Source organism: Bos taurus, chromosome 6 (genome assembly GCF_002263795.3).
Source record: "Bos taurus isolate L1 Dominette 01449 registration number 42190680 breed Hereford chromosome 6, ARS-UCD2.0, whole genome shotgun sequence".
In the NCBI taxonomy this organism is placed as follows: domain Eukaryota; kingdom Metazoa; phylum Chordata; class Mammalia; order Artiodactyla; family Bovidae; genus Bos; species Bos taurus.
The window spans coordinates 93,318,833-93,339,568 of NC_037333.1; the positions used below are offsets into that span (position 1 = coordinate 93,318,833).

At 42.9% G+C, this 20,736-nt stretch overlaps 1 protein-coding gene and 1 long non-coding RNA gene across 3 annotated transcripts in view; one reads left to right on the forward strand and one right to left on the reverse strand.

Moving 5' to 3' along the window:
• Nucleotides 1-20,736, forward strand: part of ANXA3 (annexin A3) — a 72,042-nt gene that overhangs the window by 17,490 nt on the left and 33,816 nt on the right. For both annotated transcript variants that reach the window (XM_005208151.3, NM_001035325.1), the window contains 3 exon segments: nt 9,890-9,977; nt 16,920-17,014; nt 20,555-20,668. In XM_005208151.3, the coding sequence (XP_005208208.1) occupies nt 9,890-9,977; nt 16,920-17,014; nt 20,555-20,668 (297 nt within the window).
• The window catches only part of LOC132345534 (uncharacterized), a 98,934-nt gene continuing 87,126 nt past the window's right edge, over nt 8,929-20,736 (reverse strand). The window contains exon 2 of the long non-coding RNA XR_009494934.1: nt 8,929-13,876. This is a non-coding gene — a long non-coding RNA (uncharacterized lncRNA). The remainder of the gene's footprint in view (nt 13,877-20,736) is intronic.

Genomic DNA, 20,736 nt, shown 5'->3' on the forward strand with positions numbered 1-20,736 from the left:
GTTTAAATAAGAGTAGTGACAGCCCCGTGTGAACAGGATTTACAAAAGGTGAAGAGTGCATTTGTCAGATTTTTGAGATATGGCGTGGAGCTCTGAAAACTCTGGTAGAAAGCATTTTGTACTGAAAGGGCATGACAACGCACTCCAGTATTCTTGCCTGGAGAATTCCCTGGACAGAAGAGCCTGGTGGGCTACAAGTCCATGGGATCGCAAAGAGTGTGACACTACTGAGAGACTAACACTTTCACTTTCATTTATTCATGCCACAGATACTTACTAAGCATCTACTATGTGCCAGATACTCTTTTAACCTCTGCAGATCCAGCAGGGAAAGAGAAATAAAAAAGCCATGGAGCTTACATGCCTTTAACTTTCTTTTAAATGATTTTTTGTTTTATTAACCAGCAAACACTTTTAAGCCTTTTATGTCCCCTATGTCTTATTTATTTATTTATTTTTGGCTGGGCTGGATCTTCATTGCTAAGCACGGGCTTTCTCTAGTTGTGGCGAGTTGGGGCTACTCTCTGGTTGCACTGCATGGGCTTCTCATTGTGGAGGCTTCTCCTGTGGTGAAGCACGGACTGTAGGGGGCCTGGGCTCAGCAGTTGTGGCACACAGGCTTAGTTGCTCCGTGGCATGTGGGATCTTCCCAGACCAAGGATCAAACTTGTGTCTCTTGCATTAGCAGATGAATTCTTTACCACTGGACCATAAGAGAAGTCTGCCTCTGATTTTATTAGGGAAGACAGCTAGTAAATAAAAATCAATTCAGTTCAGTTCAGTCGCTCAGTCGTGTCCGACTCTTTGTGACCCCATGAATCACAGCATGCCAGGCCTCCCTGTCCTTCACCAGCTCCCGGAGTTCACTCAGACTCATGTCCATCGAGTCAGTGATGCCATCCAGCCATCTCATCCTCTGTCGTCCCCTTCTCCTCCTGCCCCCAATCCCTCCCAGCATCAGAGTCTTTTCCAATGAGTCAACTCTTTGCATGAGGTGGCCAAAGTATTGGAGTTTCAGCCTTAGCATCATTCCTTCCAAAGAAATCCCAGGGCTAATCTCCTTCAGAATGGACTGGTTGGATCTCCTTGCAGTCCAAGTGACTCTCAAGAGTCTTCTCCAACACCACAGTTCAAAAGCATCAATTCTTCGGTGCTCAGCTTTTTTATAAATGTGTAGTATATAAAGTCAGTTTTAACTACTCTGGCGAAGAGCTGAGGTAGAGCATGAGAGTGATGGGGTACATTATTTTCTGCTCAGGTATGTGAGCAGAAGTCAACATGGAGCCAGAGAGTGAACTGGGAGGATATTTGGGGGAAGAGCATCCAGGCAGAGGGAATAGCAGATGTAAAACTCTGAGGTGGAAGAGCAATAAGAAAACTCCCATGAAGTGACAAGATTTGGGGGAGCATAGAAGTTCTCTTTTTTGTTAATTCAGGGGCCCTCATGGGCAACGAAGACTCCCAGTAGTCCCCACAGGAACTGTTGGCGTTGCCCTTGCCTATGTTTGCATTTTCCCCAGTGGCTCCATGGTGAAGAATTTGCCTGCAATGCAGTAGAAGCAGCAGGGGATGAAAGTTTGGTCCCTTGGGTCAGGAAGATGCTGTGGAGAAGGAAATGGCAACCCACTCCAGTATTGCTTGGAAAATCCCAATCCATGGGGTTGCAAATTGGACACAACTGGGCAACTAAACAACAAAGATTTGCTTTGCATTAGGAAACTAAAAAATCTGTTGCAACTTGTTGTTGCCAATGTCACTTTCCAAACATACGTGTACAAAACTCATAAAATAATGCATTTTAACATCATATCATGTGGATATTAATGACCTTGGCCATCAGTGTAAGAAATCTTCTTCCCAGAATGTTATGAGCTGTAAATGTCTCTGATCTTAGTCCCATGGATTCCCATTGCCATAGAAGTGGAGTGGGAGGTGAGTGGGTGTCACCACTGTCCTCCTCCAATTCTGCCAAGGCAGTCACCATTCCGCAGCCAAGGACTTACTTAAAAGATGTAGATGATGCCAGATTTCTCATTGCAGTGAGTCAAGTTCCCTATATCTTTCACAGTTACAGTGACAGTCCCTTAGGTGGAGGCATCTCCCCCGAAAGATGGTTGGATATGCACAGAGCTGAGGGTTTGACCAGAAGAGTCTTCAACTCTTTGTGGTCCTTGACCAAGAAGAGAATTTGATTGTGACGTCTTAGCTAAGTTAACCTCCTGATTTTGATTGTGGTCTAAAACGTTAATCCTCAGACACTGGGGATAGAAGACTCAAAAGAAGATGATTACAACTTATGTATAAGCTGTCACAAACAAGTAATGAAAGTGATGCTGAGAAAGAAGTTTGTGTTGATGCAGTCTTTTCAGGGCTGCAATGGTTCAAGCTCAATCCAGACAGCTGGGTCTGCTGCCTTTGACAGAGAAATGCTGAGTGCATGGAGAGACAGGAAGGAAGATACAGTAGAATCACTGGAAACATCCCAGGTGCACCAGGCATGAAAGACCTGGTGCCTAAAGAGGTCACTTACATAGTCCTGACATCTTCCAAATCTCCCAGGATATGGTGATCACTTTGATTTCTGGGGTATCGATATTTGAAGGAAGCAACTTTATCAGGCAGCCAATTGTCTAGGGTAGACCTCGGAGAAAGTCTACCCCTTGGGATGTCACTGTTTTGCTTCTGTCTACTAACAGATAGATGGGGAAACCATGGAAACAGTGACAGACTTTATTTTGCGGGGCTCCAAAATCACTGCAGATGGTGAATGCAGCCATGAAATTAAAAGACGCTTGCTCCTTGGAAGAAAAGCTATGACAAACCTAGACAGCATATTAAAAAGCAGAGATGTTACTTTGCCAACAAAGGTCCATATAGTCAAAACTATGGTTTTTCTAGTAGTCATGTATGGATGTGAGAGTTGGACCATACAGAAGGCTGAACTCCAAAGAATTGATGCTTTTGAACTGTGGTGTTGGAGAAGACTCCTGAGAGTCCCTTGGACTGCAGAGAGATCAAGCAAGTCAATTCTAAAGGAAATCAATCCTGAATATTCATTAGAAGGACTGATGCTGAAGCTGAAGCTCCAATACTTTGGCCACCAGATTCGAAGAGCCGACTCGTTAGAAAGCCCCTGATGCTGGGAAAGATTGAAGACAGGAGAAGGGGGCGACAGAGGATGAGATGGTTAAATAGCATCACTGACTCAATGGACTTGGGTTTGAACAAGGTCCAGGAGATGATGGAGGACGGGAACCTGGCATGCTGCAATCCACGGGGTCACAAAGATTCAGACACGACTGAGCAACTAACACAAATCACTTGTTTGTCCCCATCTTCCCAAATTTCTGAATCACATTCATGTTTCTTCTCCAGTTCAACACCTTCCTTTGTTATCACATTCCAGTGCTCTGTCTCTGGGACTCCCCCGATGAAATCAGAACAAGAAAAGCTGGCATGTATGGGCATTTTCTCATTTGAGTGATCACAGGAAGGAATGCAAACTCTTCCCTTGAACATCTTGGATGTACTGCAAACAAAGCCATAACGGAAGCCTTGGGACTTCCCTGGTGGTCCAGTGGCTGGGACTCCATGCTCCCAATGCAGGGGGCCCTGGTTCTATCCCTGGTCGAGGATCTAGATCCCTCATGTCTCAACTAAGAGTCTGCAGGCCTCCAAAACATGCCACGTGCCGCAGTGAAGATTGAATATCTCACATGCCACAACTAACACCCAGCTCAGCCAAATAAACAAATGTTGTTGTTCAGTCACTAACTCATGTCCAACTCTGTGACCCCCATAGACTGCAGCACGCCAGGTTTCCCTGTCCTTCACCGTCTCCCGGAGCTTGCTCAAACTCATGTCCATTGAGTCAGTGATGCCATCCAACCATCTCATCCTCTGTCACCCTCCTCTCCTCACACCCTCATTTTTTCCCAGCATCAGGGTCTTTTCCAATGAGTCGGCTCTTCACATCAGGTGGCCAGAGTATTGGAGCTTCAGCTTCAGCATCAGTCCTTCCAGTGAATATTCAGCACTGATTTCCTTTAGGATTGACTGGTTTGATCTCCTTGCAGTCCAAGGGACTCTCAAGTCTTCTCCAGCACCACAATTCAAAAGCATCAATATTTTGGCACTCAAATACGGATCCGACGACTTTTCTCCAGTAGCATCGAGCGGGGGCTGCTCTCCAGTGCAGGGTGCGGGCTTCTCATTGCGGTGCTTTCTCTTGTGGAGCATAGGCTGTAGGGCAAGTGGGCTTCCATAGTTTCAACTCCCGGGCTCCAGAGCACAGGCTTAATAGTTGTGGCGCACAGGCTTAGTTGCTCCAAGGTATGTGGGATCTTCCCGGACCGGGGATCAAACCCATGTCTCCTGCATTGGCATGTGGATTCTTTACCACTGGACTACCAGGGTATTTACCACTGGACCAGCAGTCACAAGCCCACTCCAGGGCCTTTAACTGTTAAGTTTCTTTGTTTTGGAAAACCACTTTTCCCTGGAAAATAGAATGAGAGGTTTTATATTTTAAAAGTTTTGATTGCTTTTACTTATTTTTTAGTTTACTTCATTGTAGCTTTTATTCTAAACCCTCATGACCCAGCAGACTCTTTCAACATTGGGCGGAGAATGACCATTTCTCCCTGGCTCTTTGAGAGTTCCCAAGTCCTAGAGGCTTATAAGAGGCTTTGATTTGAAAGCTTAACTCTGGGACATGGCCTTTCCAGGGCTTTATGAAGTGATGGGTGCTCTGGCTTTGCCTCACTTTCAAAATGTACCTGCAGCAGCTGTTATTCTTGCTCTGGAGCATTTGGCTTTAAACATGTTCCCTGTCAAGAGGATTGGCACCCTGTGATTTTCTCTTTCACCCATTCTTCTGAGTATAAAAGTTTGACTTCTTGCAAATGCAGTGCCTTTTCATGAAGAAATAGATACGTTGACTTTTCTGAGTTAAGGACAGTCTGGCGTCTCTCAAGCGTAGTAGCAGACAGCTCCCCAGGACTGGCTTGGCCATGCCAGTGGCTTCAAGATGTCAGGTGCTACAACCGACATGTGAAGGAGAGTTTTAGAGCATCATGGAAAATTAAGTAGGCATGAAGTAGATGCATCTAGCATTAGGAGCAAAGACTGACCACTTGCCAGTTTTGTGAACTTGGGCAACAGCTTCATCTTCATCTACAGATGGGATTTACTGATATTCTATCTGCCTTATCAGTTTACTGTGAGGCCTGAATGAGCTAATGCAGAAAACGTGCTTAGTAAATCGTGAGTAGCAGCAATTGTTATTAATGTTAAGAGCTGTTATTTCCTCCCTTTATTTAGACATTCCTTGCTGTAAATTTATTTTCCAACTGGTTTCCAGATCACGTTCCCTTTGGGGGCATCTGACGGTCAAGTTGGAGGGGGGAAAAAATGCTTTAAAGGGATGTGGATGAAAATCTGATCAATCTTGATTAAAAATAAAAAGACTTTGCCGTGCATTCATGTGATGTCCTGCACTAGCACTGACACTTTGTTAGGGTAGTAGCGTTCATGGAAATAAGCTAAGTATTGATTAATAATTTAAATGTCAAAGAATTAAGCCTGCTGTGGAGCAGGCAATGCAGGCAGTTTTGTTTGGTTGTAAAAATGCCAACATTGCTGAAACAGTGAGCTCATCATCAAATTCTTCTTCCACGCCTGTAAAAGAATCTATGAATTGTTTGCTCGATTTTGTTTTGGTTTTCTGGGCAACTAAGAACGAAATAGGGCAGTGATTCTCAAACAAGTTAGAGCATTAAATCCTCTAGAGGGCTTGTGAAAACATGGACCCTGAATCTTCACACCAGTTGTTGATTCAGTAAGACGGGGGTGGGGCCTGAGAATTTGCATTTCTACCAAGTTCCCAGGCAAGACTGATGCTGCTGATCCAGGAACTGCACTTTGAGAACCATTAATATGGAGTGTCCTGAGGCCTTACAACGTGGTGGAGACCTCAGGGCGATTTAGTCACCAGAAAGTGGGTTCCAATTCTGGGTCTGTCCTTAGTAGCAGAGAGCAGAGTTATGTCAAGCAAATAATCTCTCTGAGATCCAGTTTCTTCTTCTGTTTTTAAATGGAAATGATACAGCCTTCCCCCTCCCCTCATTAAGGTCATCAGAAAACTTAAAGAAGATGTCTGTGAAGCACTTTGTTCCCTGCCTGACATACTTTAATTTAAGAGTCCATTAAGTTCTTTTACTGTAAGATGTTTTTCCATAAGTTGTGTTTTTATTTCTGAGTGTTTGGGGCAAGAAGCTCTGTCAGGTAAATATACTGCTCATTTAAATGACTGAAGCAGTCTGAAAGATTTCACTAAGATTCCATTTCAGAATGCCCATTTGTCATGCTGATGTGTGTGTGTGTGTGTGTGTGTGTGTGTAGTTTTTCCTTTTAATTAAATTAGGTTTTTCCCGTTAAACTCTTATAAGAGCAGCAAGTTGCATAATGGATTGGGAATTTCATCCTTCTGAGTTTGTGCATTGGAATTTCAGCATATTTTCATGTGTTGGTAGCAGAGGGCAGTGAAAAGGTCACAGCTGGAATGAAAACCCTGAGTTTTCATAATTCATGGACAATTAGAGTCTGACTGAATTTAGTCTTTTTATTCAAAAGCAACCATGTGAGTATCTCCCTGACACAGAAGCACCAGTTGCTGTTCAGTCGCTCAGTCGTATCTGACTCTTTCGGACCCCGTGAACTGAAGCACACCAGGCTTCCCTGTCCTTCACCATCTCCCGGAGTTTGCTCAAACTCATGTCCATTGAGTCAATGATGCCATCCACCCATCTCATCCTCTGTCATCCCCTTCTCCTCCTGCCCTCAGTCTTTCCCAGCATCAGGGTCTTTTCCAATGAGTCAGTTCTTCGCATCGGGTAGCCAAAGTATTGGAGCTTCAGCTTCAGCATCAATCCCTGCAATGAATATTCAGGATTGATTTCCTTTAGAATTGACTGGTTTAATCTCCTTGTTGTCCAAGGGACTCTCAAGCTTGTAAAACATGAAGTGTCTAACACCTCATTTCTAAAGACCATTATTTCATATGTCTAGAGTAGGGCCTGGTCATATGCATTTTAATCAACGAAAAATTAATCAGTCAATCTCTGAAAGAAGTGGAAAATTTTATTTAAGCCAGATTGAGGATTATGACCTGGGAAGAGGCTCTCAGAAAGCTTCAAGGACTGTTCTGCCCACGAGAAGTCAAAGCACAGGTGTGTTAAGTTTTTTGAGACAGAGAGCTAGCTGTTCCTTAAATGACGTATTATTATTGACAGTTCACACAGTCCACATCGGTAGGTACAGTGTTGCATCACCATGACCTCTTCCAAGATCAAGGAGAAGAATGTTATCTTTAAGAAGCTGTCATGCTGGTATTGGGAGAATGTTGCTCTTTATGGCTGAGCAGGTATTCCTGCCGATGGGCAAGGTCTGTTCTGTGCATAATGAATTTACACGGTGCACAGTGTTGGGGAGAGAGGAGGCCAAAGGGCAGAGAAATTTTTATGTGTAAATTTTACTCATCTTGCCATAAAATGTGAATTTTATTTCACAGCAGAATCAGCCCAGGCGGTGCAGAGACTGCATTTTAAGACAGACAAGGAAAGGGCTGCAATGGTCAAGACAGATTTCAGATTCAGATTCTGCTGCTTAACCAGCTATGTGGACTTGAGCAAGTTCTCCAATCTTCTCCCCCCTTCCCCCGACAATTTGGCTGTTTCTTTTTAAATTTATTTTTTAAATTAATATTTATTGGAGTATATTGCTTTACAATGTTGTGTTCCTTTCTCCTGTACAGCAAAGTGAAACAGCCATACATAAACATGAAACGTGAAAGTGAAAGTGTTAGTTGCTCAGCCGTGTCCGACATTTTGCGACTTCACGGACTGTACCCAGCCAGGCTTCTCTATCCATGGAATTCTCCAGACTAGAATACTGGAGTGGGCTGGCATTCCCTTCTCCAGGGGATCTTCCCGACCTAGAGGTGGAACCCATGTCTCCTGCATTGCAGGCGGACTTTCTGAGCCGCCAGGGAAGCCCCATACATATTCATATATGCCCTCTTTTCTGGATTTCCTTCCCATTTATAAATAGATCACCGCAGAACACTGAGTAGAGTTCCCTGAGCTACACAGTAGGTTCTCATTATCGCCAATTTTCTTAATTCTTGGTCTCTCATATGTGACATGGGTCATTCTTATTCATTGGGACCATTATACAGGTTATATAGTTAATGGATTTTAAAAATGCCTGGCATAGTGCCGGTCACAAAGCACTCAAAAGCTCCAATATTGTGATGGTTCTTCTAAAATGCCACACAGGAAAGGTGGACAGATAAGATAAACACAAAAGTTCACAAAGGACTAGAACTGAAATGAAGTCGATTGGCTGTGTGTTAATCCGTAAAATGCTTATTAAGTCTTGAAGAAAGAGAATTCTCCAAAGATTATGTTGAAGTGACTGATTCCTTAGAGGTGGTTTAGATCGAGTACATTCATGACTAGTTTCTAACTTGGTATAATCACTTGCCAAAAATTTTTATTTATTCATTTATTTGACTGCCCTGGGTCTTCACTGCTGTGTGGGCTTTCTCTAGTTGCAGTGCTCAGGCTGCTCAGTGCAGTGGCTTCCCTTTGGAGCACAGGCCCTAGGCTTCAGTAGTTCTGGCTCATAGGCTCTAGAATGCAAGATCGGAGGTTGTGGCTGGTGGGCTTAGTTGCTCCATACCACGTGGAATCTTTCCGAATCAGGATCCAATCTGTGTCCCCTGCGTTGGCTGGCAGATTCTTATCCTCTATACCACCAGGGAAGTCCTGTACTTACTCTTTTAGTATCAAAACTCTATTTTGGACACCTTAAGGTAAAATGATGTTGGATTGTATTGAAACAAATTACTCAGTCAAATCTACTGAATCAGCAGATTATCATTTTTTACTGTCAGTACATCAATTTTCCATTCACTTTCACATGACAAGATAATGTCCGTTGATGAAAATACTAAACACTTCAGGAGATCCTGAATGAAACATCGTAACACGAGACAACAGAGGCAGTATTATTCAGTAATAGGATGGGAAGATCAGTTTAGAAAGAAAGCAGTATTATTATAGACAGATTTTTATTCAGAGATTTAAGAAATGCCATAGAAGTACGTTTACTTGGATTTTTCTCAATTTCTCTTAAGCAATTTTAAGAAATTTTATTCCTTCTATAGAATAGTCTTTCCCAGCTTACTGAAAAAAATTTAAATTATGTGCTTAAAATTAGTATTATGGCATGTTTTCATTTCCATGCTGTTCCTGAAGACCTGTGTCGGTGGAGCCTTCAGAAGATAATTTATTCGCCACAATTGTACTTCCATTAAACAAAGCTTAAGAACAGACAGTCCTAATAGGGTTTTCATTTATGGATCCTTTGGGTAGGGTTCCCCAGGGAGGATGGTCAACATTAATTAAAACGTCTTGAGGCCTGTGAGCCACAATTACTTCGTGAGATGCAGTGAAGAGCTTTGAATAATCCCATGAAAACAGAGGATGCAGGAAATTCCTGCTTTCTCATCGCTTTCATGAAGATGCAGCTTTTAAGCAAATATTCTTCAGAGTTACCACAATTGACATAATTCATTGCTCTAGGGAACAAATGTTTTATATTTTCAATTTGTGACCCAGAAAAGGAGAGGCCTTTTATATGGGGTAGTTGTCATGTTGCCTGCGTATCCAAGCCAGGAGAGTCTTGAACCACCCCTGAAATGATAAGAAGGTGTGCAAATTGTGGCTTTGTTATGAGTTTCCAGTAGGCATATGGGAATATGCATATGTACTATAAGTAAAGATGTCACTGTGAACTGGTGGGACTGTCGGTTATTTCTTTCTAGGTTGGAAAGCGAGGGACAATAAGAGATTATGCTGGCTTTAACCCATCGGTGGATGCTGAAGCGATTCGTAAGGCCATCAGAGGAATTGGTGAGTAATGCTTTACCATTTCTTTCTTACTGTTGAAGCAGATCAGGAATTTAAGCTAAAAGTGCGTGGGTTCAGGTTGCCCAAGTCGCCTTTTTTACTGAATTAGAGAAATTGTAAGGCACTTTAAAAACTTGTGAAGAGCAAAAGTATAGGGTACCCAGTCTACATATGTGTGTGTGTGTGTGTTTTCCCACGACAATCATATGAGGTGGAGATTTTATTTTCTTTAGTTTACAGATGGGGGAACTGCAGCTCAGAGGTATTGAGTCATTTTCCTAGGGTCATACATGAGTGGCAGAGCTGGGATTCAAACCCATGATTGAAATACCAGGTTTCTTCCAGCGTACTGTGCTTTCACAACACCAGTAGAGTGTCAGTGGGGATAGGCATGACCTTGAAGAGGTATTTACGTTTTTATTTATTTGTTTTTATCTACGCTGTGCTGGACCTTCGCTGCCGTGCACTGGCTTTCTCTCGTGGTGGCGAGCTGGGGCCACTCTGGTTGCAGCGGGAGGGCTTCTCATTACAGTGGCTTCTCTTGTGGAGCACAGGCTGTAGGGCACACGGGCTTTAGTAGTTGTGGGGCATGTTTCCCTACGGCATGTGGGATCTTCCCAAACCAAGGATTGAACCAGTGACCCTGGCATTGCAAGGCGGATTCTTAAACCACTGGACCAGGGGGAAGCCCAGGAACCCAGTTTTATCCAGTCTTAATATTTGCCATGTTTATTTCCTACGAAACACTACCATGGCTTCCCGGGTGGCGCTAGTGGTAAAGAACCCGCCTCCCGATGCGGGACACTGACTGAGCAACTAACACTCACTTCCAAACACCGCCATGACCATCACTGCTATCAACAGTCATCGTCATTACCACCGGAGTCATTACAGACACGGTGCCTTCTGATTCTGTCTGGATCTCATTCCCACCCCATTCTCTAGAGATAAACACCATTCTAAATCAGAAATATATTTCCATGAAACTTTTAATTCTGTACTCCATATGTACGTACATATTGTTTTGCATGGGCTCAAACAGTATAAATTGAAATCCTACAGCAGGTATTCTTCTGCAACTTATTTTTTATTCCTTAACATTATGTTTTTGAGATTTATCCATGTTGATATGTTTAGCTCTAGTTCATTAATTTTAACTGCAGAGTAGTCTATTGAATTACTATGTCGTAAGATGGAAATAGTGATGGAACTTTTAAATTGTCTACAATTCTTTTCTATTACAGTATAAAAGTACTGCACTGAAATTGTTGTGCTTATGTCTTTTGTGAATGTTTGCTAGCATCTCTCTAGAATATAAATTTACTAGAAATTTTGCCAAACCGCTCTCTCAAATGAATTTGCAAATTAGCATTCCTACCAGCAATATTTCCCAGGTGGCACAACAGTAAAAAATCCGCCGGCCAATGCAAGAGACACAGGTTCCATCCCTCGGTCAGGAAGATCCCCTGCAGAAGGAAATGGCAACCCACTCCAATATTCTTGCCTGGAAAATCCCATGGACAGAGTATCCTGGTGGGCTGCAGTCCATGGGATCACAAAGAGTCAGACACAACTGAGTGACTGAGCACACACACGGCACCAGCAACGTATAAGACTTCCTCTTGCTCAGTATTCTCGTCCATACTTGCCATGATCATCCAATAGAGTGGGTCTAAAAATGTACCGCATTCTATTTCCTTCCTCTCTCTTATCCCTCATTACTGATGCAGTTAAGCATTTTTTCTTGTTTATTGGCTTCCTTTCCCATGAATTACTCCTCCATACCTTTTATCCATTTTTCAGTTGGGTTGTGTTCTTTGGCTTGGCAAGAAAGAATTTTTTAATTTATTTTTTAAAATAAATTATGGGTATGAAACATTTTTTTAAATTACAAGCTATGAAAACATCTTTTTTCAGAATGTGATTTCCTTTTCACATTGCCTACAGTAACTTTAATTGAATAGAAGTTTTAAATTTTAGTGAAATTAACTTTACCAATATTTTTTGTGATAACTTATACTTAGGGTCTTTTCTGTGCTGAGCACATAAAGATACCCTGCTGTATTTTCTCCCCCAGATTTTACAATCTTATTTTTCACATTGAGATCTTTAATCTTCCTGGAATAAATGTTTGTGAATGGCATTTAAATCTAATTTGATTTTATGTGGCTGTGCAATTGTCCCAGTGCAACCGATTGAAGAGTTCATCCTTTCCACACTGATTTGTAATGCCACCACTGTCTCATAAACTTTGCTATTTTTCTGCTCTCTGTTATATTCCATTGGTCTATTTGCCTCTCCCCATCTTTATACAACATTGTCATAACTACTATTATTATTTTATGGTGACACTGGTGTCTAGTAAAGCAGGAGTTTTTCTTCTTGGCTCCTTGCCCTCTCCTATAAATTTTAGGGTCAGTTTGTCAAGTTTCATGACTTATACTATTAAGGTTTTATATCAGTTTAATATTATTGTATTTCTGCCTGTTTAGGGTTTTTTTTTTTCTTTCTATTTTTAAATGAAAGTTATTTCTTTATCTACCTCTTAGTTTCCCTATTTCCACACAGTGTTGAATAGACTTTTCCATGAGGCTATTGTCAAGCTGAATGAATTAATGGTCTTTAAATTCTCTCTGTTGTCTTTCTTCCTTTACATTATGTTTCTTCATAGGTTTGCAGACCCACTCTGAGGAGGTTTTCATTTGTAAAACCAGGTGTCGAGGTGGCATCTGCCTTAGGGACATGTGAGATCCAGCCTCTGAACCATTAGGCATCTTGGTTTAATTTCTGGTCTTGAGCATTTGCAGAAATAAGAGAGGAGAGATTGCCTGATGTACAACCTACATGTGATTGTGGGTGGTTAGTTCTCTCTGGAATCTAGGGGCATAAGGTATAGAGTTGCAGAGAAGGGGGTGGGAAATTAGACAAGAGACATGAGGCAAGAGCTGGTGGTGGTGGTTTTAGTCACTAAGTCGTGTCCGACTCTTGTGACCCCATGGACAGAGGAGCCTGGCAGGCTACAGTCCATGGGATTCTCCAACAAGAATACTCGAGTGGATTGCCATTTCCTTCTCCAGGGGATCTTCCTGACTCAGAAATCAAACCCAGGCTCCTGCGTCGTAGGCAGATTCTTTACCAACTAAGCTACAAGGGAAGCCCAAGCTAGGTCCGAAGAAACTGGTACACAAGCTAAGGAGCTTAAGCTTCATCCTGAAGATTACAGAGAATCTTTAAGATTTCTATCAAGGAATTGATATGATCTGATGTGTTTTAAAAATTTAGTTAAGCAGAACTCTACAGTATGAATTATAATGGGATCAAGTTAGGAGGCTATTGAAGTTTCCAGGTAAAATATGATGAATGCACAGTAGCAGAAAAGAGGACAAATTCAAGAGATTCAGTTGATTGCTACAACATAAAGAGTAGGGAAAAGAAAGGAGTATAGGATGACTTGAGCATCTTTGCTTGGATGACTGTATCTATTCAGTTCAGTTCAGTTCAGTTCAGTTGCTCAGTCGTGTCCGACTCTTTGCAACCCCATGAACTGCAGCACACCAGGCCTCCCTGTCCATCACCAACTCCCAGAGTTCACTCAAACTCATGTCCATTGAGTCGGTGATGCCATCCAACCATCTCATCCTGTCATCCCCTTTCCTCCTGCCCCCAATCCCTCCCAGCATCGGAGTCTTTTCCAACAAGTCAACTCTTCGCATGAGGTGGCCAAAGTACTGGAGTTTCAGCTTTAGCATCATTCCTTCCAAAGAACACCCAGGGCTGATCTCCTTCAGAATGGACTGGTTGGATCTCCTTGCAGTCCAAGGGACTCTCAAGCGTCTTCTCCAACACCACAGTTCAAAAGCATCCATTCTTCAGCGCTCAGCTTTCTTTACAGTAGACTGTATCTGTAGTGGTATCATTGACAGGGAACATAGAATGAAAGACGAGTTAGAGAGGAAATAGAATAGAATGAATAAAATAGAATTAAATCCAGTGGAATTAATGCAAATAGAATCCAAATAGAATGAATGCACCCTGGAGCAGCTGAGTTTGAGACACTTGTAGTTAGAGGTGTTCAGTCATACACCAGTCCAGATGCCATGACAGGTCCGAGTTGATAATCAGATTCACAGAGCACAATGAGAATTTAATCTAACTTTGTTTCCTTAACTATACAGAGAATACAAGACCAGAGATCCACTGGGGCAGCATCTTCCACTGGGAGGCCCAGCTGCTAGTCAAATACAGTTTCTTTTGCCCCATCATTCGTGTAGAGTGTGCACCACTGCCATGGACAAATGGGACCAAGGCGTGTATGGATCATGCAGCATGGAGAAGATGAGCCTTGAGTTCCCGCTGATCTTTTATACCATTCTAGCCAACTCACAGCCCCCAACCCAGGGGTAGTCCTCTACCACAAAGGAGTAGACACAACTTCCAACAATATCTTAATACTTAATTACTAAGAAAATGGTGACGTAGAGGTCATTTTCATGCCAGGCACGCATCAACCCTTTCAGTTCAGTTCATTCGCTCAGTTGTGTCTGACTCTGCGACTCTATGGACTTCAACACGCCAGGCTGCCCTGTCCATCACCAACTCCCGGAGCCTACTCAAACTCATGCCCATCGAGTCAGTGATGCCATCCAACCATCTCATCCTCTGTTGTCCCCTTCTCCTCCTGCCTTCAATCTTTTACAGCATCAGTCTTTTCCAGTGAGTCAGTTCTTCGCATCATGGGGCCAAAGTATTGGAGTTTCAGCTTCAACATCAGTCCTTCCAAAGAATATTCAGGACTGATTTCCTTTAGGATGGACTGGTTGGATCTCCTTGCAGTCCAAGGGACTCTCAAGAGTCTTCTCCAACACCACAGTTCAAAAGCATCAATTCTTGGGTCAGCTTTCTTTATAGTCCAACTCTCACATGATGCTGAAGCTGAAACTCCAGTACTTTGGCCACCTCATTCGAAGAGTTGACTCATTGGAAAAGACTCTGATGCTGGGAGGGATTAGGGGCAGGAGGAAAAGGCGATGACAGAGGTTGAGATGGCTGGATGGCATCACCGACTCGATGGACATGAGTTTGAGTGAACTCCGGGAGTTGGTGATGGACAGGGAGGCCTGGTGTGCTGCGATTCATGGGGTCGAAAAGATTCGGACACGACTGAGTGACTGAACTGAACTGAACCCACATCCATACATGACTACTGGAAAAACCAAAGCTTTGACTAAACAGACCTTTGTTGGCAAAGCAATGTCTCTGCTTTTTAATATGCTCTCTAGCTTGGTCATAACTTTTCTTCCGAGGAGCAAGCATTTTTTACTTTCATGACTGTAGTCACCATCTGCAGTGATTTTGAAGCCCCCCAAAATAAAATCTGTCACTGTTTCCACTGTTTCCCCCTCTATTTGCCTTGAAGTGATGGGACCAGATGCAATGATCTTAGTTTTCTGAATGTTGAGTTTTAAACCAACTTTTTCACTCTCCTCTTTCACTTTCATCAAGAGGCTCTTTAGTTCTTCACTTTCTGCCATAAATGTGGTGTCATCTGCATATCTGAAGTTATTGATATTTCTGCCAGCAATGTTGATTCCAGCTTGTGCTGCATCCAATCCAGCATTTCTCTTGATGTACTCTGCTGCTGCTGCTAAGTCGCTTCAGTCATGTCTGACTCTGTGCGACCCCATAGACAGCAGCCCACCAGGCTCCCCCCGTCCCTGGGATTCCCCAGGCAAGAACACTGGAGTGGGTTGCCATTTCCTTCTCCAATGCATGAAAGTGAAAAGTGAAAGTGAAGTCGCTCAGTCATGTCCGACACTACGCGACCGCACAGACTGCAGCCTACCAGGCTCCTCCGCCCATGGGATTTTCCAGGCAAGAGTACTGGAGTGGGTTGCCATTGCCTTCTCCTGATGTACTCTGCATATAAGTTAAATAAGCAGGGCGACAATACTTGACGTACTCCTTTTACTATTTGGAACCAGTCTCTTGTTCCATGTCCAGTTGTAGCTGTTGCTTCTTGACCTGCGTACAGATTTCTCAGGAGGCAGATCAGGTGGTCTGGTATTCCCATCTCTTTCAGAATTTTCCACAGTTTGTTGTGATCCACATAGTCAAAGGCTTTAGCATAGTCAATAAAGCAGAAGTAGATGTTTTTCTGGAACTCTCCCTTTTTCAGTGGTCCAGCAGATGTTGGCAATTTGATCTCTGGTTCCTCTGCCTTTTCTAAATCCAGCTTGAACGTCGGCCCTTTACTTGTACGTAAAACGGGTAGTTAAGTATATGGGTCTGAAATGCCTGAAAAAGGTATGGACCAGTGAACATAGAAATACATGTTTTGGGTTAAAAGATTTGGATTAAGGTTCAAATTCTTGCTGTGCCACTTAAAAGCTGCACGACTTTGGCAAATGAGGTGAGTTTTCTAAATGTTTACATCTTTATCTTTAGAACAGTGTAATCATACCTACTTCCCTGGGCAGTATTAACTATGACAATAAATAAAAGGTGCCTAGTGTGTGGTAGGTTCTCAATTAGCATCAGTTCCTTTTTTCTAGAGAAAAAAAAAATGACTTTGTATACCAAATATGGAGATAAGAGAAAGATAGAAGGTGAAATGACAGTAACTGAACCTCACAAGGATGAAAAAAACCTACTTCAAAAGCAGCGTGATCCTTGGGCTTCTTCCTCTGTCTGATGTATGGATAGGAATATTTGAGCCATGATGGCTTTCTTCCCCTAAAACTATCCAAATAAAGTTAATTTTCTTTCCTCAAAGCCAGAGAATCAAAGAAATAAAGATGCCAACCTGATAAGACCTGGAAATTAGAAATTAAAATGCCTTCCTCTCTGCATCTGTTTCAGACAGTTAATCATCTTTCTTTTGTTCATGACAGATATATTAAGCATATTTGGGTTGATGGTGAATACAATTATTTTCGTCTCATTTAGGGACCGATGAGAAAACACTGATCAGCATTCTGACTGAGAGGACGAATGCACAGCGGCTGCTGATTGCTAAGGAATATCAAGCACTATGTGGAAAGGTACAGTTTCCCTAACGTAACAGGCAGTAATGAGCTAGTCACTGCTGGATCAGGGCTGCTCCCACGTGGTGATGCCCCCAGATCTTTGATTTCAGGCCAAGTGTAACAGAAAGTGCCCAGTATATCCAGTCAATAGCCCGGAATAGACGTGGTTTTGCCCTTAACTGTCTGAATGGCCTTGGACATGTTATTTGACCTTTCTGGACCTCAGTTATCTTCACCATTGAATAAGGAGGGTTGCCTTGGATCATTGGCTCTAAATCAAGGATGATTTTGCTCCCCAGTGGCTATTTGGCAGCATCTCCAGACATGCTGATTGCCACAACTGGTGGGAGAGGGATGTTGCTGGTACCTCATGGGACAAGATCAGAGAAGCTGCTCAACATCCTTCAATGCACGAGACAGTCCCCACAACAAAGAATCATCTGATCAGTTATCTGATAAGTCCTGTCTTAGGTGATCTTCAATTTCTCTTTCAGCTTTAATATATTTATGTAATTATAGAGTTTTTAATTCATTCAGTGAATGAAAACTTAGTAAACACCAGAAGTTTAATAAGAATTCTTCAGGAACATTTTGTGCGTCTTTTCCACCTAGTTTTTTGAGTGTTGCATTTTAGGCCAGCTTTTTCACTCTCCTCTTTCACCTTCGTCAAGAGGCTCTTTAGTTCCTATTCCCATGATGCCATTAGTTTGGTATCATCTGCATATCTGAGGTTATTGATATTTTTCCCAGCAATGTTGATTCCAGCTTGTTTCTTGCATTCTTCTTTGCATTTCACATGATATACTCTGTACAGACTTTAAATAAGCAGGGTGACAATATACAGGCTTGACGTACTCCTTCCCCAAATTTGGAACCAGTCTGTTGTTCCACGTCTGGTACTAACTGTTGCTTCTTGAGCTGCATACAGGTTTCTTAGGAGGCAGGTAAGGTGGTCTGGTATTCCCATCTCTTTCAGAATTTTTCAGTTTGTTGTGATCCATACAGTCAAAGGCTTTAGCTTCATTTAGTCAATGAAGCAGAAGTAGATGGCTTTTGGAATTGTCTTACTTTTTCTATGATCTCTTTAAGAAAATTAGCAGTGACTGCAGGACTGGAAAAGATCCTCTCCTTTCCAGTTCATATCAGATTTGGCAGTTTGAGCTCTGTTTCCTCTGCCATTTTTAAATCCAGCTTGTACATCTGGACATTGTCGGTTCATATATTGTTGAAGCCTAGCTTGAAGGATTTTTAGCATTACTTGGCTAGCATGTAAAATGAGCATAGTTGTGTGGTAGTTTGAACATTCTTTGGCATTGCCTTTCTTTGGGATTGGAATGAAAACTGACCTTTTCCAGTCCTGTGGCCACTGCTGAGTTTTCCAAATTTGCTGGCATATTGAGCGCAGCACTTTCACAGCATCATCTTTACAGACTTGAAATAGGTTCGCTGGAATTCCATCACCTCCACTAGTTTTGATCGTGGTAATGCTTCCTAAGGTCCACTTGACTTCACACACCAGGGTGTCTGGCTCTAGGTGAGTGATCACATTATTGTGGTTATCTGGGTCATTAAGACTTTTTTTGTACAGTTCTTCTGTGTATTCTTGCCACCTCTTCTTAATCTCTTCTGCTTCTGTTAGGTCCTTGCTGTTTCTGTCCTTTATTGTGCCCATCTTTGCATGAAATGTTCCGTTGGTATCTCTAATTTTCTTGAAGAGCTCTCTAGTCTTTCCCATTCTATTGTTTTCCTCTATTTCTTTGGATTGGTCAATTAAGAAGGCTTTCTTATCTCTCCTTGCTATTCTCTGGAACTCTGCATTCAGTTGGGTATATCTTTCCCTTTTTCCTTTGCCTTTTGCAAAGGGAAATGCTATAACGTAATTTTTATTTTTAAAAGATTATTTTAGCTGCCTGGATAATGAACTGGTAAGGGAAGAGTAGAAACACAACCCAGTCAGGCTATTGGATCCAGAATCAAGAGGGTGTTGTGACCATCCACAGGCAGCCGAGGCGTCACCCAACAGTGTTCTCCGGGCCCACGGCTCCATTAAGACACCCTCCTCCGTGTTTCCTCTGTGTGTGTGCTCAGTTACTCAGTTGTGTCCAACTTTTTGTGACCCCACTGACTGTAGCCCATTAGGTTCCTCTGTCCATGGGATTTTCCTGGCAAAAATACTGGAGTGGGTTGCCATTTCTACCTTCAGGGGACCTTCCCTACCCAGGGACTGAAACCACATCTCCTGTAGTGCAGGCAGTTTCTTTACTCCGCAGCCATTGAGGAAGCACTGTGTTCCCTTTATCAGATATTTAATATATTATATTTAAATTTTATCTTTGACTATTTCTGTTTTTCCCTTTAGGTATAGTGTCCTAGGGGTAAGGATTGTGTCTAACTCATCATTAAGTGCCTGGCACAGTACCCAGTAAACACTTGTCAAATTAAAAGAATTGCCAAGCTTCTGGCCAAGGCAACATACCCATGTACAGGGAATGTGAACGATTCATTGGCCTTTCAGGATTTCCAAAACTCGGCGGAAGGATAGAGGGGAAGGATGACAATCACGCCTCACAGTGGGACGAAAGGAGAGCCTGTGAAGCAAGATCTGGTAGAGGACAGATGGGTTGGAGTGTAGCTGTTGAGGAGGAAACCCCTCATGATGACTACAGTGGCTCCATTCCATTTGTTTTGGCAGGAGCCTACCCCCACTGGGCCCCCAGGGTCACAGAAGATGTTGGTCCGCACCCAGATTGTCATAGCAGTCTGGTGGGCTGGGTGAGGGAAGAGGATAGGAGAGGAGCCCCGTAATTCACACTCAGTTTTAACCGGAAGTGCCCCATTCTGCCTGTCTTCTCAGTGTCTGCCAAACACCTTCAGGCTGGAGATCAAAAGCAGGAAAAATAATTATTCAGTAATACTCCTTTGGCTATTAAAAATAGAAACCATATTACTTGCCTTCAAGCAAGGGAGATGGATTGGACTTAGGTAATGTGTGAAAACACTGCCGAAAGAGGGTATCAATAAGTAAGGTTTCCCTGTTGCCACATTTCTAGTTTCCCCTGCCCTTGTTGCCAGAAAACTGCTTTGGATGCCTCCTGGTCCCACGCTCCGAGCAGAGGCAAATGACCACACACTGTCTTCCCTCATCTTCTCCCTTCGAAGCTGTTTGGCAGACACTGAGAAGCCAGGCGGAATGGAGCACCTCCTGTTAAAACTGAGTGTGAATTACGGGGCTCCTCCCCTATCCTCTTCCCTCACCCAGCCCCAGCACTGAGAACATCAAGGGCCTGGGGAATGCATTTTAATAGTTCCTATCTGTGCCCCTCACAGGACCTCCTCCACTGCCTTCCCTTCAGGAAACCATCTATAAAACAACATTTTGGAAGCAGTCATAAAATGCAGATTAATAGCCATAGAAGTATTTTCACCATTTCTCTTTATCTCCTGTGGATGTGCATGTTTTTTGTCTGAATTCATGCATTCATGTCTTCTATTACTAGATGACTTTGGAGGAAGAGAAGTGGTTCATGATTTTCTTTCTCTTTCTTTTAATTTCAGGAACTGAAAGATGACTTGAAGGGTGATCTCTCTGGCCACTTCAAGCATCTCATGGTAGCCCTCGTGACCCCACCGGCAGTGTTCGATGCGAAACAGCTGAAGAAATCCATGAAGGTATGAGCTCTGCACAGGCCGTTTCTGCCTAGGATTTGATGATCAGAAAGTGTCTTTCTTCCAGTGCA